Raw genomic sequence first — 24,987 nt, 5'->3', positions numbered from 1 at the left:
TCCCTTGTCTTTATTTCAGATTTCACATATTTTATCTTTGCTGGAAACCACTGCGACTAGGGTTGTGCTGGTGACTCTCTCGGTTATGGTTATGCTTTTTCTGGTTGTTATGCTTGGAATTCACAGCTGTCATGATTAGAGTAATTTCACGATTATAAGCCGCACCATTTTTACTGAAATTTTGATAACCCGAAGTGCGGTTGATAATCAGGTGTGGCTTATATACGGACAAAGAACGAAAAGTTGCTGTTTAAGTTTGGAGGACAGGTGTCTGCTGAGAAAGGCAGGAGCTTCTCTTTGAAATGGAGAATGTAAACCCCCTCCCTGCAAATTATTAGAATTTGGAAATCAAGGGACTTTCAGGCAAAAATATGGGAATTAGGAATAACAGTTCTTTTCTAGGGAAATTAAAATAGAAATACAGTACTACAAAGAAACAAACTCCAAACCCTGACAAAGTCAGAGTACAACCTGACACCCCGTCAGGCAGGGTGTTGGTAGCAGTCCCATTAAATGGTGGCTGCATCCTCCTGCAGTGACAGATGTGATTCAGTTGAAGCAGTGATTCTGTAGAAGGTGCAGTTTCCCTTCGGAGGTCCAGTGGTGATGTGGAGAAATCTGTTTTTCCTCTGGAGTCCAGTGGAGAAAGGGGCTCCCTTATTGTCCCAAAACCTCTGTTTTTTTTCTTGGTAAGAAATGTTGGACTCTTTCCCCTGACTGGTGCAACTTCCAATGGGATGCAGTAATTTTATCAGTCACACAGTGGGACTCAATGGGCCGTTAGCAGAAGATAACTCCCTAGAGGAAGGATTGGTTGTGAAAAGATAAAGAAAAATGCCCCGCCTGGTTTCAATGGATGGCCCATTAGCAGAATATCTGCCTTTGAGATAAGGATCACTGCCCCTGCCCTCAACAAATGGTGATAGAATAGATACCTTTTATCACACTCTGTATTGTAATGTGCGGCTTATATATGGACAAAGAATGAAAAATTGCTGGCACTTGGAAGTGCGGCTTATAATCGTGAAATTACTGTACTTGAAAAGCTCTTTTTAGCTGTCTATTTAAATATTGTCACCCTGAAGCTAACACTGTGAAAGAGCAGAAATACATGATGAAAGAAACTATTTATTTATTTCTCTACAAAATCAGCATCTAGCATCAATTTCCTAGTAACTACTTCAGTGGTTTTCCATATGTGGTTAGCCTATATTCATCAGTTCGGAGGAAGTCAGGGTAGTGTGTGCTCAGAAATTGCCTCCTAAGGTGAAATGAGAAACTAAATGTGGACTCTTACCCTTATGGAAAAGTAAAATGTAGGTTTGCTTCTGTGGCTGACTGGAAAAGCAGTTAAAAGTCTTGTAGTAAATCCTTGGACATACACACTTGTCTGAAAAATGAAGAATAATTTGTAGAATGATTTTCAGTTTTGTCTTAAAAAGCTAAGATTTTGAAATGGTTTTGAAAATGAGGAATAGATGTACTTGTCCTAAGAAGCATTTACTCCAGTCTGTAAAATCCCTAAAAATGCAAAAGGTTTTTTTTTCCCCACTGTAACTAGATGTTTAATTTCCTAATAGTAGTTCTAAATGGTTTCAATATCCCCAAACTCTTTTCCTTTTATTTATTTTTATTTATTGTTACTAAGCCATTGATATGCTCTTTCTCTATAAGCAATAAGGTAATTACTGAAATTAAAAGGAAAATCTGATGAATCTCTAATTTGATCCTTATCTATGGTTGCACTTCCATTTTATTCCAAAAGGTGGCAATGAGAGCCTTGGGTTTTGATGTGAAAAAAGCTGATGTCCTGAAAATACTTAAAGATTATGATCAAGAATCAACAGGCAAGATCACCTTTGAAGATTTTAATGAAGTTGGTATGTGTTTGATTGTGCTTCTACCTCTAGAGATATTTAACCTGCAGTAGTGAATACAATTTCAAAGCTATACTATGTAGACTTCTTCAATTATGTATTAAGAAATAGGAATGGGAGATTTCATTTCATATTTTGCTTAAATAGGTCAATAGTGAAGGAAGATAAATGTTTTCTGAATTCTTAATTTGATATATAGAGAGATTGATAGCTACAGTGTAAAAAGAAGTAGGCTATACACAATCTCTTTCAAGCTTACAGAGGAATACAGAGGAATAAATGCTAGTTTAAAGTGTAGCTGTTCTTGTCTTGTTCATGGATCTCTGTAAGAGTCTTCTTCCTGCTGTGGAAAAGGGATTTGGCATTGAATTTCACTGGAAGGAGTGCATACACAGACAAGCAAAGTATAGATGTCATATATAAAAAAGATGAGAGAAATTGAAGTCGATTTTAAATATTGTACTACAAGAATTTTCAAGAGTTGGTGAAGCCAGTAAAATTAGTTGTGCCTTTCATCTGTAATTTGTGTATTGTGGAATTTTCTGTATTTTGAATATGTAGTGATCTGCGTAATTTTTAGACCTGGTGTTTCTTTGAAGATTTTAGGAGATTTTTGTTACACATTATTTATGCTTTTGCATACAATATATGTTTACCAAGAAGTAATATGTGTGGGTTTAAATTCTTAGCTTATTGTGAACATTATGTATAGTTCATTATGATCATACTAGTCCATTTCTTCAAAGTATTATATTTCTGTAGGTTTTATTAAACAAAATGCCTAGTGCTTGCTCTTGGCTACAAATAGCAGTCATCTTAGTATGTCAAAAGAATTAGTGATTGAAATACGGCAACATTACAGTAATTTCACGAGTATGTGGCGCACTTCTGGGTGTTGGCAAATTTCAGAACTTTGACCCTATATAAGGTGCACTGGAGTATAAGGCGCACCTTTTTTTTTTTCAGTGAGCATCCTTGCACAACAAAGTAACCAATTAGTAACAATCACACCAGCCCTGCTGTCTTGGGTAACAATACAGGATGTGATCAAAGTATCTATTCTATCACCATCTATTGTGACCAGGTGGGGCAGTGATCCTTATCTCTGTGCAAGACACCCATGCTAATGGGCCATCTATTGTGACCAGGTGGGGTAGTGATCCTTATCTCTGTGCAAGACACCCATGCTAATGGGCCATCCATTGAAACCAGTAGGGCATTGTTCTTTATCTTTGCACTCCCCATCCTTCCTCCAGGGAGTTATCTTCTGCTAATGGCCCATCGAGTCCCACTCTGTCACTGATAAAATTACCTCATCCCATTGGAAGTTGCTCCAGCCAGGGGGGAGAGTCCAGCCTTTCCTACCTAGATCAAAACTGAAATTCTGAGACACCAAGTCGCCCTCTTTTCCCTGGACTCCAGAGGAAAACCGTACTTTTTTTCTGTGTCATCCCTACTCCAGAGGAAAACCGTACTTTTTTTCTGTGTCATCCCTGGACCTTCGGAGGGAGGCTGCACCCTTCTACAAGACCACTGCTTCAACTGAACCACATCTGTCACTTCAGGAGGACTGTAGCCACCATTTAATGGGACTGCTACCAGCACCCTGACCAAATGGTGTCACCCTGACAGGATATCAGGTTGTACTGTGACTTTGTGTCTTAGTTTGGAGGACAGGTGTCTGTTAAGAAGGGCAGGAACCTCTCTTTGAAATGGAGAGTGTAAACCCCCTCTCTCCAAATTACTATAATTTTGAAATCAAGGGACTCTCAGGCAAAGATATGGGAATTAGGAGTAACAGTTCTTTACTAGGGAAATAGAAATAGAAATAGAGCACTACAAAGAAAAGAACCCCAAACGCTAACAAAGTCAGAGTACAACCTGACACCCTGTCAGGCAGGGTGTTGGTGGCAGATTGATTAAATAGTGGCAGCAGTCTTCTTGCAGTGACAGATGTGGTTTAGTTGAAGCAGTGGTCTTGTAGAAGGTGCCGTTTCCTTCCAGAGGTCTAGTAGTGATGTGGAGAAATCTCATTTTTTTTCAAGAGTCCAGTAGAGAAAGGGCTACTCGGTGTCCTAGAATTTCAGTTTTTATCTAGGTAAGAAAGGCTTAGCTCTCCCCCCGGCTGGAGCAACTTTCAATGGGATAAAGTAATTTTATCAGTCACACAGTGAGACTCAATAGGCCATTAGCTGAAGATAGGTCCCTGGAAGAAGGATGAGGGGTGCAAAGATAAAGAACAATGCCCTACTGGTTTCAATGGATGGCCCATTAGCATGGGTGTCTTGCACGGAGATAAGGATCAATGCCCCCCCGTCACAACAGATGGTGGTAGAGTAGGTACTTTGATCACATCCTGTATTGTAACCCAAGACGCTTTGTCAGTGTTTGGGGTTTATTTCTTAATTTTCCTAGTAAAGAACTGGTATTCCTAATTCCCATATCTTTGCCTGAGAGCCACTTAGTTTCAAAATTATAATAATTTGGAGGGAGGAGGTTTACATTCTCCATTTCAAAGAGAGGCTCCTGCCTTTCTTAGCAGACATCTGTCCTCCAAACCAGGACACGTGCCGAGCCCCCCTGAACTCCACAGCCCTGCGTGGTTCGGCTCGCAGCTCGCATTTCCGGGTTAGCAAAATTCCAAACTTTGTCCATATATTAGGCGCTCTGGAGTATAAGGCGCACTTCCGGGTTCGGACCAAAATTTTAGTCAAAAGGGTGCGCCTTATTGAAATTACTGTAATTGTTTTACAGGTTAGTACTGGACAAAATGTCTTGTTAATGACAGGTAATATTTTTGTAGTTATATTCCAGGTTAGAGAAAATTATTTTTGTTTCTTTTCTGTTTCATAAAGCCTTTGTGGAAGTATTAGAAAGAAAATGAGTGTATTGATGTGATAGTAATACTAGTCTTAAAATTACATCATTGTGCTGTAATATTATATAAAATGAATATACTGTAGTTATCATGCAATTATTTTTTTAAAATTCCTGATCTGCAATGCTGTTCCTTGTTTCCTTACTCTGTTCTGGCTATCAATATTGACAGTCATTAAGTGCTGCAAGACACCAGGAAAATTCTTGTAGAAAGCACAGTATATATTTGGGAGAGGATTGAACCTGTTGGAAAACTTGAGTTGAGGTAACGTGCTGCTGTGCTGCCATACAATCTGGACACAGAATTAAATATTATATCACTTCTAACAGTAAGATTGGGGAGTTAGATAAAATAGGTTATTAGGACATTAACTGTGAAGAACTGTTGAATATAGCTAAGTGATTCTTGAGCCATCAATTTCTTTTAATTTGATATTCAAGTGAAATAGATAAAGATGCAATTATATTTTGTCTTCTATAGTTTTGTAATTAGAGACATTTTATTATTTTTCAGTTGTCTTTTTGCTACAAAAGGTAGCATTTTTCAAGTGATGTGGGACAGTTGTTTTAAAAGAAAATTTTTAAATGTAGGGTAAATCTGCAGATAAATAAACTTTATTGCTTTAGTTGGCTTATATGAGCATGAAAAATTCTTTCCTCTCAAGTTTGCTGAGCCAGGGCAGACATTCCATCTGCAGTTAGTAGCAAATGGTAAGTGGTTCTTTATGTGCAAGCAATGTTGATGTGTTTTTAATGGCTTGATAATGCAAGAGTAGCTCTGTAATACAAGACTAGCAGGTACAAAGATGAGGGGATACATTATTGTTGGTTGGTCTGAAGTAATTACTAGAAAAACATTTCATGAGGCAAGTTTGTATTTTCTGTTGCAGAAACTGACAAATGTCTTAAAAAGAATGATAAAGGCTGAAGAATCCATTCAGGATAAATATCTTGTAATTCATAGCCTCATCCTTTTCATAACCCCTATGCTTAGTCTTTTTTTTGTTTTCAGGTTTGAGGGGATGGGATGTGGTTTGTTAGTTGGTTGTGGGGGCTTTTAGTGTTAGTGTGGTTTTATATGTAAAAGAGAGGTTCCATGTGGATGTTTTTCTTCACTTACTGTTTCAGAGTTCTCTCCAACTCAAAATTCTGTCCTGATGAAAACTTATAAAGTAAAAAAAAAAAAATATCACACCTTCATCTGAAAGATTGTGTTGATGATGATGGTGTTTTCAAAATTTGGAATTTTGAGAGGCATCCTGTGTGTACTTTTAATTCCTGTTGGAAGATGTGTGGAAAGTGTGACTGTGTCTGAACTGCCATGCCACTTTCCACTGTGACAGTTATTTTCCAAAGTGGGCAACTCACCTTGAGAAAACAGAGGTGGGAAAAAGAGGTCAGACAACTACCAAACAAATACACACATTAAGGTCTGTAGAAATGTAAGAACAGGTGAAATCATGTGTTCTTAATATTGTCTTAGTTTTCAAAGGTCGAGTTTACAGTTTACAGTCCAGAAGTTTTTAGTCTAACTTAAGTATCCTTTTTGCAGTAACAGATTGGATATTGGACAGAGACCCACAAGAAGAAATACTCAAGGCATTCAAATTGTTTGACGATGATGACTCTGGTAAAATAAGTCTGAGAAACTTGCGCCGGGTTGCTAGAGAATTGGGTGAAAATATGTCTGATGAAGAACTACGGGCTATGATTGAAGAATTTGATAAGGATGGAGATGGAGAAAGTACGTGTTGGCAAATAAAACACCATATAATCTTGTTCTTAATTTTGTTCCCTTTTAGGTATTGTTTTGTTGTCGAAATGTTCTCTTTAATTTTCTTCTAGATGACTTTCATTTCAAACATAATTTAGCTTCCAAATAATGCAGATGTGCTTTTGACAGCTACTAATCCTGCAGTCTAAGAATTGAGTTGATTCACTACCAACTCTTACTCAACCAATATCTGTTAAAAGATGAGTGAAAGTCTAATTAGAGGTAGAAGTAAGAGGTTTTTATTTCCTTACAAATCAGTAAAAGTATTAAAGTGCTGTGAGTGAGTCTTTTGATCACTTACTCAATATATCTTAAGTGACGATCTGTCATGATTGTGATTTCAGAGTTGAATATGGAGCATTAAGCTAATAAATCATGCTGGTAGTAGCCTGGATCTATGTAGGATTGGCTTGGATGGCTCTTTAACATCCTTCTGATCCTTGGAGTGCTGAAAAGTATAGTGTGAAAAATGACTCTGCAACTGACAAGGTCCATACAGAGTAAGCTCAGAAGGGATTTGCTAGGTAGATAAAGAATGGATTAACAAATTGAGTTTGATACTATAGATGTTAAATCACTGTGAACACTGAAACTTAAAGAGTTGTTCATTATCTTCAAAACAACCTTATTTTTACATCAGAAACCTTAATACCTGAATTTCAAGGATCACTCAATTTAAGACCTGGTACCTAAAGAGTGCATCAGTCCATCAAACACCATTTTTACAGGGTGGTAGCCATATCTGAGATTTCACTAGCAGGTCATCAGTTTTTTCGTGTGTCAATGATATTTATGCTTGTGAGCATCTCTTGAACTCAAAAACTCGCATGTACTAGTGGAAAAAATTGTGTTGTCAATCTTTTGACAGATAGTTTTCTATGCTATTCAACATAGGTATTATTTTTTGGAAGTCGTAGCTGTAGATACTAGTGAAAGTAGAATCCTTTGTGCAAGTATGTTTTGTCATGTGTTGATCTCCTGGAGCTGCCAAATGAGATGTCAGAATTGTGGATCAGTGTTCTTTTGTCACATTGCTGTTTGGGTACTACAAATAGAACATAACTTCTTTCAGGAGAGTTATTGAGTCATAATTATTTTGTGTCAGTACTACATTTTTTTAAATCAAATTGATCAGCTAAGACTGAGGGGCTCTGTTTCCTCTTATTCAGTCATCCATTCGTTGTCTTTGTTAGAGCAATCAAGCAGAAGATTGAATATGGAAGATTGACAGCATAATGTTTGGGTCTGCTGCTGTTTATCCTTGAAGTTCTATGTGGTTTTTGTTCTTTAAAGAAAACTGAGGCTATTCCTAGCTTTTTAAAAGATTCATTCTGAGAAAGTAGATTACCCTGTGAATCACCCATTTTATTTGTCTTCAAACACCAGGGTCATATGGCAAAATCTTGCTGTCATGTAATTCTCCTCCTTTTCCTGCCCTCAAAAAAACCCCTGAAACTATTAATTGTCAGCATTTTTATTGATATGTGAAATACAGGAATAATACCACTTTTTGTTTAATACCTTTATTACATTTGAGAGATTGTTTTGCTCACAGTGAAATAAGGAGGTGTCTTGTATGATACTCATGAACCCTTATGTTCCCAGCAAAGCCACTAAGCTCTACTGGTAGGCAATACACAGATTTCTGTAAAAGAAAGTATATTTGATGTATTTTTGTTTCCCTTAAATATGTAAATAATCTTATTTTGGTATTCCTGGGTTTAATAATTACTTGTGGTTTTGAGCACAACTAGCTTTAGAAACTCCATGGTGTCAGTTCATACAGCTTTGATCATCTTGTGTGGATGCAACTGTAGGAAACACTATATAGTCTTGTGTCTCAGATTTTTACACGGAATTAAGAGAAGTACCCAAACCCATCACTGAAAAAATGTGCGCCTTTAACTCTCAAGATTCTAAGTCAATGGTATTTTTATATTAGCTGTGATTCTAGTTTGTTCTTATGATTACCTGGGTTATAGAGTTGAGGGAAATCTGATGCCACGAAACAGCTTCTGCTTTCATGGTGTTTAACTCGTAAACAGATCCTGCATCTGAAGGGGATTAGCTTGGGTTACTGGGAATTGTAACTACACTGCTTTTTGACATTTCTTTGAATGTTCCAAAATTTCTTTGTCATTGTAGTGTTGTATTACCACTTTGCAGAAGGGTTTCAGGTGTGTTGTAAACAAGAGAATGTTTTTGAGATGATGTTTGAATTTGTGCTGTTACTGTATGGTTACTGTGATAAAGCTGTGGAAATGCTTTTGAAGTCATACAGTGGCAGTATTTTTGTGTCTTAGAACTAGATATAACTATGAGATGGACTGGTGTTTCAGAGCATAGGGCCTTAAGCTAGACTAAGTCTACTTGTTTCCTGGTTTTTTACATGCATCACAGCAGGACTTACTTAATTTTAAAATGTTTTTTATTCTTTAACATAGATGAATTTCTTTAATTTTCTTTTATCTGTGAACGTAGTTCTTTCTTTGCAGTGCTTTGTTTAGGAATAACTTGGGTATGTTGGCTCGGGTGGACAATTGTCAGGGCTTGTATGTGTCTTGTGTTTTCCATACCACCATAGTCTAATCATTCGCCCCTACAGTAATTAGTTGCAGAGTGAACATGTTCACTGGTTAACTCTAACCACTCTTTTACAGTGGCTGTGTTTTAACATATGAGTAAGTATGAGTCAGTACCTCAGGTATAACTGCAGCAAAATAATTAATGAATGCTATTTAATGTATTATTATGACTTAATTTCTTCAAGTGCATTTGTGTAAAATTTCTGTTAATTATTAATGAAGAGTGATGAAAGTTCAGATGGGGAAAGGCTCATCAAGTGTCCATTTTAAATCTAGGTAATTTATGGAATAATTGCTAAATGATCTTAAAATTTGCTTTGTATTTGTATTTGGCATGTGTTACAGATTGGGATTGCTATTGGAATAGCATTGTTTGATCTGTGATGGTACATTGCTCGTAATGTTTTGAATTATGATTTTAAGAATAAAACTGAATTCAGTCATAATTGGCTGAGGTATTATTGCTTGAGAAGTACTTACTTAATAAAATTTAGATACCATTCTTAACATTTTTATAGACCTATAAAATAATACTATTTTGCATAACCATCTTACATGTTTCTCAGGTTTTTTTTTTCCTGTCATGTTTCACTTTTAGAATATTTTTACTTCCATAATTAGGAATAATATAAGTGATTATAAGTGAGCTAGATTCTAACTTTAGTATTCCACATAATAAAGCTTGCATTCTGACTTCATGTTGCATTAAAAAAACTGTGCAAAACTCCTGTTTTAGAAGCAAACTTGTAAACACTTAACACTTACAGTAATTGATCAGATGCAACAAATTCTAACAGAGAAGCCTTTAAGTAAAGTGCAGATAAGCATTATTTTATTTTATAATTTATTGTTGTTTACTGTTTGACTAATGATTGTCCTTTTTCCTCCCTTTTTTGTCTTTTTTTTACAGTCAATCAGGAAGAATTTATTGCTATTATGACTGGAGATATTTAGCATTAGAAGAAAAGAAATTAACTCACCACAAAAGGGAGGAACTGTGGGGCAGCTCCTATTATAATATTTTGTGCTTTCATTTATTTCAGTAACTGGAGTGGTGCAGAAAGTTACTTGTGGGGGGACCAAAATAAAAATGAGTTACATGCGCTGATAATTCAGTAGTTTGCATCATTAAGTATTATCACTTGAATAATTGATGTAATATTTTAGAACAAGTAAGTAATGCTGCATCGCAGAATGTTTGAGTAACTTTGTAAAATAGCCTCATCTCGGATTTCTAAATTGTATCATATTATAAGAACCTTTTGAGGTTCTTGACTTTGTGTTAGCATTAGTTGTGGCCTTAGTTTTGATACATAAGGTTTGAAAAAATTCCATTTTAATAAAATGTTCTTTACTACTACATGAAAATGTTATTGTTGTAGTTCAATCTGAGCTGAATTAGAAGGGACAATGATTCAGGAAAGTTTTTTTCTTTTTTCCTTTATAAACTTCTGCTCTTTTAGATGAACTGCAGCATTAAATGAGCAAACATCTGCACCTTTAAAGATGCAATTTATTAACTTTGTTACCCCATATAATAACAAATTACATGCAACTATGCATGATGATAAACTGATTTCAAAACATGCTTCCATCACTCAGATGTAAGCCAACAATTCTCTCTCCAGTATCCACAGTTCTGATAGTTTTGGAGACAATGACCATGGCAAACTTCTTTGCAAGCCAAGTAGCAGGAAGCTGCTTTGTAATCTAACAGCAAAAACAAACCTCATTAAATATAAAACATATTTTAAAAATCCATTTAAAAACCTGCAACAAACCCCCACAACTCCTAACCAGTATTTTGCAATCTTAGAAAATTTGTTTGGGAGGTGAATTTTTAGGGGAAAAGATTCAGTGTTTGGGACTGAGCCCATGGATGGCTCTTAACAAGTGTTTTCTAGGATCAGTATGAGAATTGTCCAGTTCAGTAGCTTCTGACTTTGCTTTTATTTTTTTCTGTAAACTATTTCAGGGGCACTTATCTTTCTGCAGACAATCACAGTGATAAAAAAACTGGAAAGGTCTGTTAGTAGTCTTCAAAAAACTTTTTCCTCAAAAATCCTACCATTGAATGTACCAAGTGTTCTAACATGCTGCAGTGGCCTTTATGGGGAGGGTACCATCTCTAGATGGCTGGTATTTATTTTTTGATAAGTGAAAAAACACACTGTGTATAACTCTTCTAGTAAGATGTATTTTCAGAAGAAACTTTTGCAATATACTTGGTAAACTTTACTTTGTTCTTGCGGACATGGCAGCGTTTGTTAGGGGCCAGGTAGCAATAATATAAGGATCCATAAACACAGGTCAGTGACCTGGAGAGAGATTTTGTAAGTCACTCAGACTGTGGGAGTGACGCAGAAGGAAAAAATAAAACACTGAGAATAGTGATACTGTCCCAATGTTTGGTTTTGCTTTTTTTCTTAATTGCATTTTCTGGAGACTTACATTTTAAAACAGTGCTTGTTCTGTGCTGCTGACTGATGATCTCACAGTTTTGTGTACTGGGGTTGTTGCAATTCCTGTTGACTTCTGTTGATACTCACCACCTGACAATAATTGTGACAGATCAGAGACCAGAGCTTGGTAAGATCTAATACCTGAACTCAAAACTGTCAGCTTGGCCCTAGCATTGATGCTACATTCAATTCTGTGTGTTTTGTGGGGCTCACACCTCTCCTGCTACTTTCTTTGTAGTTCTCTTGGTGGATCATAGGATAGAGATTCCCAGATTTTTCTTTTTATACTTTGCCTAGTATCATAGAGGTAGAGAGTAATTTGGTAGCATGTTTTATCATCTCTCGTGTAGAATAGTGCCAAGGTTCAGCAGTCATCAGTACATATGTATGTAATAGATGTGCTGTTGAACATGCTCCTTATTTCAAGACTTTCAAAAGTGCTTTAGTGTTAAATGAACAAGCCTTGGCTTGGAGTACCTGAGACGATGTTCTGCTGACACCTTTGCTATGGAGGACAGTAATGTCTGGCAGAAGAATAAAAAGGGCAGCTTAGGAAATGTAATCCACTGCACTGAAATCACTGGAACTCTTTTTAAGGGTTTACAGTAACTGTTTATAACTGTGCCAAATATGAATAATCCTAATAATTAATCCCTAATTAATCCCATGCAACTTTGACGAAATTGAGAACTTTCAAATTAATTTAAAAAAACATGTTGGAATGCACTGTACACCAAGTACTACTCTGTGGCTTATTTTAGAGCTGTCTTTTACATACTAGGTTTGTGACATCAAACATACTTGTTTTGTGTTTTCATGGGAAAGTTTCCATGGCACAGTTAAGTCATAAGCAGTCAGATAATGTTAAGGTTGTATGTGATGCATCATGTGGAGGCTCTGCTTGAGTTGAGAAACGTCTTGAGTGTTTTGCTGGTGTGCTTGACTTTACCATGTACAGCAGAGCTGTGTTTAACCGTGCTGCTGGAGCTTGGCAAAGAGTAAAAGGGAAACCATGACAACTTGTTTGGCAACGGAGCAGAGGCCAGAAAGTCAGTCTGTGACAGGAGGATTGAACACAGAGCCACTGGGAAGGGTCACAACTGGCCCTGAACTCTTAAGCTAAGCCACAGACCTGCATGAGAGGGATGGCAGCCTAAAGAGGAGGGCATCAGGGTACGTTGATCTCTTTGTCTGCGGTCTCTCAATTTCGTGATAGAGCTTATGGATACAAGTTCTCTTTCTGCACTGAGGCTGCAGCTCAGGAAGATTTCTGTTGTGACTGCTGTTGTTGGAGACTGTGTGATGGTGAAGCCATGAAGCAGATTGTGGAGAAATCCTGTAATTGTTAAATCCCTGCCCTAAGAAAGGTTTGCAGCCTGTGTGCAGTTCTGGGATATTGCAAAGTAAACTTTGTTAGCAGAAGTTTTTATCACACATTACACAAGAACAGAGGATAAGGACAATTGCACCAAACCCATTTGCCACGCAGATTGCTTGTAGTTGCTCATAACCCTCACACAGTTGGAGGTTTTTTGTGGGCTCATATCTGGTGAATATACTGCTCTGTTAAGACAAATTTCAGGAGAAAATGCCCTGGTATAAGCATTTCCTCTGAAGAGAAAGGGCTTCAATTTCAGTACAGTAGTTTCACGAATACAAGCCGCACGGATTATAAGCCGCACTTCCGGTGCCTCGACAATGTTGCTGTCTTTGTCAATAGATAAGCCGCACCCCGAATATTAGCTGCACTTTCGTTCGTCGCGAGAATCTGTGCGCAGCTTTCACAAATTGGCCAATTAGTAACAGGATCGCGGCATAGCGGGGTTTACTGGCTCGGGGCGGGGCCAGGAAGGCTCGGCCCGCTCATGGTTGCCGACGGGGCCGGGTAGCCCAGCTCAGCGCCACGGCACGGCGGGGCTGGCCGGGTGGTGCTGCCGCCGCCGCCGGGCTCGCTGGCCCCCCTCTCCCGTCAGCACCGCCCAGCTGCCGCGTTCCCTAGCCCTGCCGGCGGGCTGCCACCACCGCCGCCCGGCTCGCCGGCCGCGCCGCGCCGCGTTCCCTAGCCCTGCGGGCGGGCTGCCGCCGCCGCCGCCCGGCTCGCCGGCCGCGCCGCGTTCCCTAGCCCTGCGGGCGGGCTGCTGCCACCGCCGCCCGGCTCACCGGCCGCGCCGCGCCGTGTTCCCTAGCCCTGCGGGCGGGCTGCTGCCGCCGCCGCCCGGCTCGCCGGCCGCGCCGCGCCGCGTTCCCTAGCCCTGCCCGCTGCCGCCCGGCTCGCCGGCCGCGCCGCGCCGCGTTCCCTAGCCCTGCCGGCGGGCTGCCGCCGTCGCCGCCCGGCTCGCCGGCCGCGCCGCGTTCCCTAACCCTACTGGCGGGCTGCCACCGCCGCCGCCCGGCTCGCCGGCCGCGCCGCGCCGCGTTCCCTAGCCCTGCCGGCGGGCTGCCGCCACCGCCGCCCGGCTCGCCGGCCGCGCCGCGCCGCGTTCCCTAGCCCTGCGGGCGGGCTGCCGCCGCCGCCGCCCGGCTCGCCGGCCGCGCCGCGTTCCCTAGCCCTGCGGGCGGGCTGCCACCGCCGCCGCCCGGCTCGCCGGCCGCGCCGCGCCGCGTTCCCTAGCCCTGCCGGCGGGCTGCCGCCACCGCCGCCCGGCTCGCCGGCCGCGCCGCGCCGCGTTCCCTAGCCCTGCGGGCGGGCTGCCGCCGCCGCCGCCCGGCTCGCCGGCCGCGCCGTGTTCCCTAGCCCTGCGGGCGGGCTGCTGCCGCCGCCGCCCGGCTCGCCGGCCGCGCCGCGTTCCCTAGCCCTGCCCGCTGCCGCCCGGCTCGCCGGCCGCGCCGCGCCGCGTTCCCTAGCCCTGCCGGCGGGCTGCCGCCGTCGCCGCCCGGCTCGCTGGCCGTGCCGCGTTCCCTAGCCCTGCCGGCGGGCTGCCGCCGCCGCCGCCCGGCTCGCCGGCCGCGCCGCGCCGCGTTCCATTGCCCTGCCCGCTGCCGCCCGGCTCGCCGGCCGCGCCGCGCCGCGTTCCCTAGCCCTGCCGGCGGGCTGCCGCCGTCGCCGCCCGGCTAGCCGGCCGCGCCGCGTTCCCTAGCCCTGCCGGCGGGCTGCCGCCACCGGGCTCACCAGCCGCGCCGCGTTCCCTAGCCCTGCGGGCGGGCTGCCGCTGCCACCGCCCGGCTCGCCGGCCGTGCCGCGCCGCATTCCCTAGCCCTGCCTGCCGCCGCCCGGCTCGCCGGCCGCGCCGCGTTCCCTAGCCCTGCCCGCCGCCGCCCAGCTCGCCGGCCGCGCCTCACCGCATTCCCTAGCCCTGCCGGCGGGCTGCCGCCGCCCGGCTCGCCGGCCACGCCACGCCGCGTTCCCTAGCCCTGCGGGCGGGCCACCGCCGCCGTCCGGCTCGCCGGCCGCGCCTCGCCGCGTTCCCTAGCCCTGCCGGCGGGCTGCCGCCGCCGCCGCCCGGCTCGCCGGCCGCGCCGCGCCGCCTTCCCTAGCCCTGCCCGCCGCCGCCCGGCTCGCTGGCCGCGCCGCTTTCCCTAGCCCTGCCGGCGGGCTGCCGCCGCCGCCGCCGGGCTCGCCGGCCGCCCCCTCCCGTCTGCACCGCCGCCGCGTTTCCTCGCCCTGGCCGGCACTGCAGGCCCCCGCACCGCCGGGCTCCCCCACGCTGCTGGCCCCGATTCTGCTGGGCTTCCCCCGCTGCCAGGCAGCCCCACCCACCGGCCTTCCTGCTTCTGCCATGCTCCCCTGCACTGCTAGCCCCAGTTCTCCCAGGCTCCCCCGCCCTACTGACCCAGCTCTGCCGCCCCCCCTGCCCCGCCCTGCTGGCTCAGGCTCTGCCGCCCGCCCCCCACACTGCTGACCCCGCCTCTGCCAGGCTTTCCCACCTCTGCCGGGGCCGGCCGGGCTCCAGCTTGGCTTGGGGCTGCCGCGGGCTCTCACTTCCGTGTTGGCAGCTTTTAGAATTTTGTTAATGTATTAGCCGCCCCGGAATATTGGCCGCACTTCCGGGTTTCCACCAAAATTTTGGTCAAATTGGTGCGGCTTGTATTCGTGAAATTACTGTAATTTCATTATTAAAAGCCCCATTGACTATAAGCCGCATCTCTGGGTGTCGGCAACATTTTGTTCTTTGTTCATGCACAAGCCGTACCCAATTATAAGCCACTCTGTCATTCGCAGTGAGGACTCACGTGCAACAAAGTTGCCAATTAGTAACAGAATCGCGGGATCGGGGTGTTTACTGGCTCGGCTCGGGCTGTGAGGCCTTGGCTTGGGACTGCTGATGGGGCCAGGTGGCCCAGCTCGGCGCTGCCACTCGACAGGGCCGCTTGGGGCCGGCCGCCACTACCGCTGGGCTCACTTGCCTCGGCCTGTCACTGCCCCGCGGTGGCAGGCGGGGACGGAGCCCGCCGGCACCTGCAGCTGTGGTGGCAGCAGGGGAAGGAACTCCCCCCGCTCCCATGGAAGGCGAGGACGGGAGCCTGCCTGGTCCTGCAGCAGCGGTGGCAGGTGAGGACAGGAGCCCCCCACCTTCCCCCCAGGCCACGGGGATGGCAACACAGAGCCCCCTGCCTCCCCCCAGGCCGCGGGGCCGGCAGGAGGGAGCCCCCTGCCTCTCTCCTGGGCTGCGCTGCCTGAAGGAGGGAGTCCTCTGTCTTCCCGCCCCCCCCCACGCTGCCAGCATGGAGCCCGGATCCACCCGCCACAAAACAGAGTAACCAATTTGTAACAATCGCGTAAAACCTGGTTTTACTGGCAGGTGCTCGGCTCGACACCCTGGCTGGCACTTCCGGGGTTGGAAATGTCAGAAAATTATTCACATATTAGCCACCCCTGAGTGTAAGCTGCGTTTCCGGGGTGGGAGCTAAATTTTAGTCAAAACAGTGCTGCTTGCAATCATGAAATTACTGTACTCCCTTTTCTTCTGCCAAAGAGAGAACTTGAAACTAAGGTGCGAGTGTGAAAAAAACCCTGTTTATTACCAGAAAAAAAAAAAAAAGAAAAAAGGGAAAAAAAAGAGGTGCCTGCAATGCACAGAAAAAGAAAGAAAAGAAATAGAATAAATGCTAGATATTGAGACTGTGAACCTTATCCCCTCCCAGAGACCCTGCAGCCTTCTCTTGGCCACAGGCATTTCCCCCTTGCTGCCGTTCCAGGCACAGCCAGCAGGGGCGCTGCTGGCTCCTGGTGGGCAGGGCGGGTGCGGTGATTCCCCTGTGGCTGCAGGGGGCACTGTGGTGCAGGCTGAGTCTCTCTCCAGACTGGCAGATGCCACCAACAGGAGAGATGGAGAAGGCACTTCTTTTACGAACCCACAGGCACAGCTGACTGTGTGCCCCTCTGGATAGCAAAAGTAGCAGAAATCTCAGGAGAAGCAATCTGGAACAGCAGACCAGCAAGCTCAGTCACAGTGCCAAAGAAAAAAAAAAAAAACAAAGAGGCAAAACTCACAGGAACAGCAGGATCCCTGGGCAGAGATACCAGCCATATGGTTAGTCCAGCAGCCTACACCATGAAGGGAAGGGAAGGGAAGAACTGTCCCTTACCCAAAAAACAAAGGCCCAGGTCCCCTTCATTGCAACAACCACAGAGCCAGGGAAGATGGAGAGTGGGGTAGGCATTTTCCCCCTTTAGAGGTTTGACAAGGCCTTTACCTAGTCAAGTGTTCGTTCTAAGTATCTACCAAAAATAGGTATTTAATAACAGTTAATTCTCTAACAATAGTAAGTAACCAACAACAGATAAATATCTAATAGTAAATAAATATCTAACTATGGATAAGTATCTAATAACAGTACATATCTAATAGTAAATATCTAATCAGAAAATTGTGGGTTCGAGTCCCATCTAGGGGGCTAGAACTGATGCCTGTAAAGGCTGACCTGGAACAAAGACTAGGCAGAGTAAAAGGAATAGGTATTTATTGAAAGGGTACACCATGGGCAGTGCAAGAGCCCGGCCAGGGCTACACACAAGTTGAATCCAAGATGGATCCTGATCATGAGTTTTTACACTTTTTAAAGTTTTGTTTCTTCTTTATATTGGGGTCAATTGTCCATCCACAGCCCCAGGCTATGAAGTATTAGCCCCCTGACTTGCCCCTTCCCTTCCACATTTGTTTATGCTTTTTGGTTAATGGTTATCCTTGATTCTTTAGCTGGAAAGGGATTGTTTTGGCATCAGCACAGCAGCCACCCCTGAGCACAAAACTAAACAGGTCACCTAAACAGATCATCTGCAAAAATGGGATGGGATAATAAAGCATCCCCAAGACACACTCGTACAAGTAACACTTTATTTGTTTTACTTGAACTGCGTCGTACTATTAAGCAGTAAATGTCTGTGACTGCAACCTGCCTTGGTGCACAAGGAGCCTGATTGAAGCAAGATCTGCATTTTCTTTGACCTTTCCATTAAGTCAGTAGGTTGTAGAAGATACCAACTGGTGCTAGAAAACTTTGGTAAAACTCATTTTCTGTAGCTACCACAGATGTAAGTCTGTAGGGATGCTTAGAATGTTCCCATTTTTAAGTAAAGAAAAGAAAGAAAAGTTATTTTGCAGAGGGAAAAAAAGGTCAGGTATTTTGGTGCTTCCCTAAGGTACACCAAGGGAAACAGCTCAACAAATCCATTCAGACTCTTACTAAGATGTTACACATATTCACACAAAATCAGCAGAAGCATCATGTGCTTCTAGAGAATGTGCAAGTGTTTTACTTTTATGGTTGCACAAATGGTACATCTACTGTAAAACTGTTGCTAAGCAAACTGAACACATTGGCAATTACAAGTAGACAGAAGTGATAGCTCTCAGAATACCTAAGTGGGAAATTTCCATATGTAGGTCTTTTTGAAATGACATAAGAATGTATTGGTGGTGGAGGTTGTATTTTCCACTTTTTAGCCTTTACTAGTTTTAAAACCACTTATAAAAGAGTACTTAAATGAGTTACAAAGAAAGAAAGAAATTTAAAGGAATAATTCCTTTGAAATATTGCTCTTAAAGAGATAAGGAGTGGGCCTAACTGGAAGGGGCTACTTTTCTAAATAAGATTATTTAAAATATTTAGTGGAAAGGATGTTATAACATCTGGATAATTTTTCTAAAATGCAAACTGTAATTATTAATGTTTTAATTATAATTTAATGAACTTCTGAAAGGGTCTTATTTTGTTTGGTTGTTTTAAAGGGTTTTTTGGTCTTGTTTTGGGGGGGTTTTTTGTTTTGTTGGTTGTTTGGTTGGCTGGTTTGGGGTTTCTTTGTTTGGGTTTGGGGGTTTTTTTGTTAGTTATGCTTTTGAATCTTTTTCTTAAGTGATCTTGACGTCTGACTGATGGTAAAGCCTACTTTATTGGTATGGAAAGGATTTGGACAATTTGTGTTAGCAAAAGCTCGCAGTAATTTACATTAAGTTCTGTAGCCTCTTCGTTCTTTCCCAGGTGTTGGCAGGCACTCTTCCTACTCCTCTGCTGGAGTCAAAGAGATTGCAGCACAGTGACTGTCCCAACTGTAAGTGAAAGTGTAGGAAAAGAAAGAACTGTATTAGAGAACACTTACAATTGAAATGGGAGCTGTGAAAATTCTTGAAATAAGTAAATCTATTTTAACCCAGTTGTGATGAGGCTAAAAAAGCCCAAAAACCAGCTCATTTGTGATCTCCTGGTCAGTGAAAGGTAGAGCTGTACAATCAAGCTTAAAACTAGAGTAGTGTGCTGTACCTGAAAAGGAAAGTAGTAAAATTTCTGTATGGTATTTTTGATTGCTATATATATATCAATAAAACAATTGTATCCGAACAACCAATTTAATGAAATTAGTAAAAAATGCTAGTTAATGTAGATTATATTGGGCCACCCTTAAAAAGACATCTAAAAAGGCAAGAATACAAGTTATTCAGCCCCCACTGGAAGTTAGCTACTCCTAAAAGAGCAAACCATAATCCCACTGTCCTAATGGAGACCTCTTCAGTTAATAAAATAGATGTTGATGTCTGGAGCTGTGTGAGTGAATTAATCATGCTAGTTTACAATGGCTGCCACATGTAGCAGTTGCAGTGCTAAGAGCATCTAATTAATTTCTCTGTAAAACATTGAATTTCATGACTTGGAATAGTGTTAGCAGGACTAATTTTTCTTTCTCGTACAGATTTTTTGTTTGACAATTTGTTTATGCCCTACCCAGGGCAAGCTTCACAGAAAGATTTATTTATATTTTTTTAAAACATAGATGCTCAAGATGTTACTTGATTGCTGAATGAGACAGTTCAGTAGGAATATATATTGTTGTGGCTGTGCTTTATGTTTTTAAAAAGTTGCACAACAGTTAATCATGTCTTTTCTGTTCACTTTCCTAAAAGTAGCAACTTCCACTTGGTAATCACATTTGATACTCTGCTATGTTCAGAGACATGAAGGACAAAAGTCAATTATGGTTTTACCCACAAGGGGAACCCATTGTCACAACTAAAAAGTGGGCTCTAAAGTTTTAATTAAAACCAACATGATCAAATGTCAGGTGGAATTTTTATACCTGAATCTTTTCTCTTTTTTGCTGTGCATGCACACCATAAAATCTGTGGGGCTCTTCCACCCATTTACATGAAATATGCTAACTAAGATGCAACTTCTGTGCAGCACAGATAAGAGCTATTTTGCGCGTATTGAAGGCATATGTTTGTGTTGTGTCTCTTTGCAGGTATATAAAAATAGAAAACAAATACTTGGTTGCTTCTGGTGTGCAGAATTTACTGAGAAAATATGTACTTATTAAAAGATATGCTCGTAATTTTATTTGATTTTATTTCTAAATGGAGGGGAAAATGTGTACTCATTTTTGTTCTGACAGCCAGATAGTATAGTCATATCCTAATTTTTTTCCTGCCTCAAGCAGTCACCCTACTTTACTCTGTGCTTTGCAACTTGGTGCCCTGCTCTTACAAAGGCTCCTTGCAATATCTTCTCATTCATGCATTTCCCCTGTACTAGACTCAGCTTTGTTCTGACTGTGCTGTCCATCACACTGTCATGCTTCCCTCCTGGCTCTGAGGTGGTCCAGTGAAGAGGGTCTGTGTCTGCCCTGTCCCTTAACTCATGATCTGTCCCGTGGGCCATGCCACTCCTCAGTATCCCTTTTTGCTCCTGCAAGGACATCACAGATCCTCCCCCCGCCGTTTTCACTAACGCTGTCACAGTCTTGCTTAGGTAGATTAAGGAGAAGCAGATTTATAAAAACCATCAATAAAATGGTCTGGAAATTTCTACATGCATCATTTCTTGATCAGTGATCACCTCGTGTTGTCTCCTCCTTCTATGCCCGTCTGGATGGGAGGCAGAAGAGGAGGGGCATTTTCTTTTCATTGTTGTATTGCCTTTTGTCAAGATGAATTTGCACCCAAATTCTAAAAATCTGAGGCAGCGTGTTTCTTAGATGTGAAGTAAAAAGCAATATAAGTTATTTCTGCATGCCTAGAGTGAAGTTATTTTAATACTGTTTGTAATGCTATCAGTAACTATCCTTTTTCACAGAAAGGATGCAAAACTTTATTTATCATTGCTATTCCATATATTTATTATTTTAAATTCTTTCCCAGTTGTGATGGGAATGTGATGCAGTAACATTTCTTTTGTTTTTTTTTTTAACAAGAATTTTGTATTTAAATTTTTGTATGCTCAAATGAGTGAAAATGTATTTTTGAATTAGTATTTACTGAAAAAAAAATTTCTTCTCTTCTTCTCATCAAAAACTGATGAACAACTGTGCTTTGTGACCATTTAAAAATGTATTTCCAGGACAGTGCCTATTTGGTTCAGTTCAACATCCCTTTTTGACACACTGGTCAGAGCACTGAGATTAAATATGCAGATCACATTTGAGTAAGTAATGGATCTGGAGCTTGATTTCCACAGTGAAACACAGGAGATGGCCATCTCAGTCACCAAGGTCTTGGTCCTTGAACCTCATGGACTTTCAAATTCCTCTACTATCATTGGAAAATAAATACCTGCACATCCCTTGAAAGTGGCTTTCATTTCCTAAATCACATAGTTGCTTTTGCAATTATTACACTCATCTGGTGTTGGAATCTTGATATACTACCTGCAGCAGACATCCAGGTATTTTTATTTTACTTAATATTTGTTATTCATGCGAGTTTAAAAAGAGAGTAAGAACAAACTGCAAAAAATTTTGTATGGTTGTGATAAAGTTGAAGGATAAATCTGCACCCACTTCTCCCCTATTGATATTAAAGTGTTGTGCAGAGCTGAGCTTGATGTTGGCCTTTCTGTGCTAGTCTTTGTGAATCTAGCACACCCAATAATTCCAAATACAGGGTGGAAGGCAGGTGTTTCCCAGGCCTTTCTCTCTACTTCATTGAGATGACATATAATAAATGTTCTCTAATACTCATGTGCTTGATCTATCCAGAGACCTGCCCCAGAGAGCTGCACTGGAGCAGCTGGAAAGGCAGTGTTAGGATGGAATGCAGTGGGAGAAATTTTGTTCCAGGTGCTGTAGGTTGTGCAGCATATGCCAGAAGAAAGAACATTTTCTTCTTGCTGCCATTATAAAGTCTGATATCTCAGTGCTCACCTAACTTTCTAGGGTGGATTAAGCCACATAAGGTGCAAACTTACACCTCTTCTACATATTTTGTTAGGGTAGCATTTGTTTTGGGGTTATTTTTGGTCACAGGGGCATCAGAGATAAAAAAAAAGGGAAGTTGACACCTGCATTTATTGAGTCTTTGTACCTACAAGATATTTGTCTGTTGAAATTTTGCATTGTGCTAATTAAAGACTCTGCTGTATTAAACTGATACCTGTAGCCTTGCTTTTTCTTAAGGCCCCACTGAGTACTGGACTGGATATAGAAGTTCCCAATTCTTCTATCATGATAGTTTTAGGGACCATCCATGGGAACCTTCTGCAGACATCTGACAGTGAGTTTGTGTTAGGCTGGTCTCTGTTGGAATACAGGCTTGAATGCAAAGAAATGTGTTAATTCAGATTTTGTTCTTGAAAAAAGGAAAGGACAATATCTGTAATCTAGTAGGAAATTGCTGTTTCTAAGCTGCTATGAAGATCTGTGATCAATAAGACATAGAATAAATGAGCTATAATGCCCCAAAGATAATAATACTTATGACCTAGTAATTTAGACAGGCTTATAGCATTTAATTTCTTGTTTCTGATTGCTAAATGACCTAAAAATGGCCAGTGCACCTAAAAATGTGCAGTGGGTAGATATTTATACCAGATTTCATTTGCAATCATCAAAAGATTGCTTTTTATTTTCTTTAGCAGATCTAAAAATCAAAATAACCTAAATGTGTTGCTAATTTAATTTGATTGCAACCTGTAAACTGTGTGCTTTAAAGAACTCAAGAATTTGGTGGCTGCTTCTGAGTCTGTTTTTCTCTTTAGCTTTGGAAAGAAGTATTTACATGGAAAGGTAATGATACTATAATTAATAAACTAAGGAGGGACTGAAAGAAACTTGTGTGTTCTGAAATTTATTAAAATGCCTTCCCTTTGTCTAAAAGCAAGTTGGTGCCAAAAGAGTGGCCTCAAACTCATGTGGAATATTAATTTCATTATATATTTGTTTGTTCACGTAGCTTACAAAATCTCTGTGTAAATAATCAATACACCCTTAATCCAAACTAGCGGCTAGTGAGGACAACAATACTGTTTACTAAGGCCGGACTGTACCATTAAAAAAAACCAAACCAGGTGCTACAAACAAGAATATAATTACTAGTAATTCTTACTTTTTTTTTTTTGGTAACTGTTCCTGGTGTCTGTAGTTTGAAATACTACAGTTTAATGAACTGTGAAATTTGCTTTTTTCCCCTCATCAGTACATCAATACCTGTTTTTTCTGCTCGTTAGAAGCAAACTTTTTGAATTCTGTCATTCTTCCTCCAAGTTTGATCTAGGAGTGCATGATAGATTTGCGTATTTTGTTATATTTGCATTTTAAAATCCTAACTTAAGAAAGACGAACTAATGTAAATGGTGGGAATTCAGTGAAAGAAATCCAGAAAATCTACCAGGATCTACTAACTTGCCATTTAATCTAAATACAAAATAGGCACAGTAGTTGTACAACTGTGTGTTTATATACAGCTCCACATTTTTGACTGAAAAGAGAACTTTCTTTATATTGACTAAAGTATGATTTTGCTTGAAAAAGGGAATCTGTAAATTTAGCATCTTGTTTATTGTCTTAATGACTTTTCAAATTCCAGACTTTATATGTATACTGGCACAGCAACTTGTTTATCCTATCTGAAAGCTCAGTTTGAGGTCAGCAAGTCTAGTTACATTCAAGGGCCCAAAATTGAATGCAATAGTACATCTGTGGGAATGGTTGCATAATTCAACATCTTACCAAGTCACCACATCAATCCAGGGTTGTGGTGGTGAAGATGATAAAAATTCTACTGCCTTGTCTCTGAGCTTCTCCACCCTGTAATGCATTTTCCTGGCTTCCTGCCTTCTGTTTTCCGCACAAAAGGGAGTCCATTGAAATGTCTGGTTTCTCCCCAAACTACTAAACATTGAAATAAAGACTGGGAGAACAAGGCTTTCAAATGAAGGCAGTACTTAACTTGCTTGTTGCTAACCTAAGGCTAGGCTCTGTTAAGAGAGTCATTCAAAGGTAACATATCATTTTCCATGCAGTCTTCCAGTGCCACCAGCTCTGCTCATCTTTCAAGGTACTTTTTAGATGGATTTGCACCATCACGGTCCTATTCCTGGGAACGTGTAGGCCTGGGTAAACAGGAGGAATGTGTCTGCTTAATACCTGAAGCAACCTTGAATTCTTTGCTGGCAAGTGCCTTCACAAGATAGGGAAAACCCATCTGTGACTCCCGATGACACTCTGAATATGAGTGCAAGCTACTGTGTTGGGTAAGGCTGTGGCTGTAATGCACAAGTACACGGAACTTTTAGTGTCTGTAAATGTGGTACAAAAGAGCTAATTCAGCCCTTGTGAAGGGAAGAGTGCCCTGCAGTGCTGGCAGTGCATAACCCAAGACAGCTCACCTGTGAATGGAGCAGATTTTGGAGCACTGGCTCACTATCATTGCAGTGTCGGGCTATAAATGTCAGGTTTATTTATTTTTTTTTAATGCATTTTGAGAGACATGATAGGATGCTGCTTCAGCATTGTGTAATGATGTTGTTTGGTTTCAGCTAGCAGGACTCTGAGAATGTACTGCTGAACATCTACACAAACTGCTTTTCCATCCTGCAAGGTTTGGTTATATTAATAGATAGGTTTTGGTGATTATTTTTTGGTTTGGTTTTGGTTTTTGTTTGGTTTGTGGGGTTTTATTTTGTTTTGAACAGAAATTAAATTTTTGCTGAAAAACTAAACAGGCTACCATCTCTTTTTCTGTTTTTGGCTAAAGTCCAATTTTACG

The 24,987-nt window shown here is 42.1% G+C and overlaps 1 protein-coding gene across 12 annotated transcripts in view; it reads left to right on the top strand.

Annotated features, from left to right (window-relative positions):
* CETN3 (centrin 3) overlaps positions 1-24,987 on the top strand; it is a 108,731-nt gene that overhangs the window by 3,168 nt on the left and 80,576 nt on the right. For 11 of the 12 annotated variants that reach the window (XR_004421031.2, XR_004421032.2, XR_004421034.2 and 8 more), the window contains exons 3-4: positions 1,766-1,880; positions 6,307-6,498. Coding sequence is in view for 3 of the 12 variants with exons in the window: in XM_033087016.2 (XP_032942907.1) it covers positions 1,766-1,880; positions 6,307-6,498 (307 nt within the window). In the remaining 9 variants the exon portion in view is untranslated. Of the gene's footprint in view, positions 1-1,765; positions 1,881-6,306; positions 6,499-10,023; positions 11,515-24,987 lie in introns of those variants that run through there. The other variant, XM_033087018.2, reaches the window with a different exon arrangement.

This window comes from Catharus ustulatus, unplaced genomic scaffold, assembly GCF_009819885.2.
Source record: "Catharus ustulatus isolate bCatUst1 unplaced genomic scaffold, bCatUst1.pri.v2 scaffold_99_arrow_ctg1, whole genome shotgun sequence".
Classification (NCBI taxonomy): domain Eukaryota; kingdom Metazoa; phylum Chordata; class Aves; order Passeriformes; family Turdidae; genus Catharus; species Catharus ustulatus.
The sequence above is the reverse complement of the archived record's forward strand: the minus strand, read 5'-3'. Positions and strand labels throughout refer to the sequence as shown.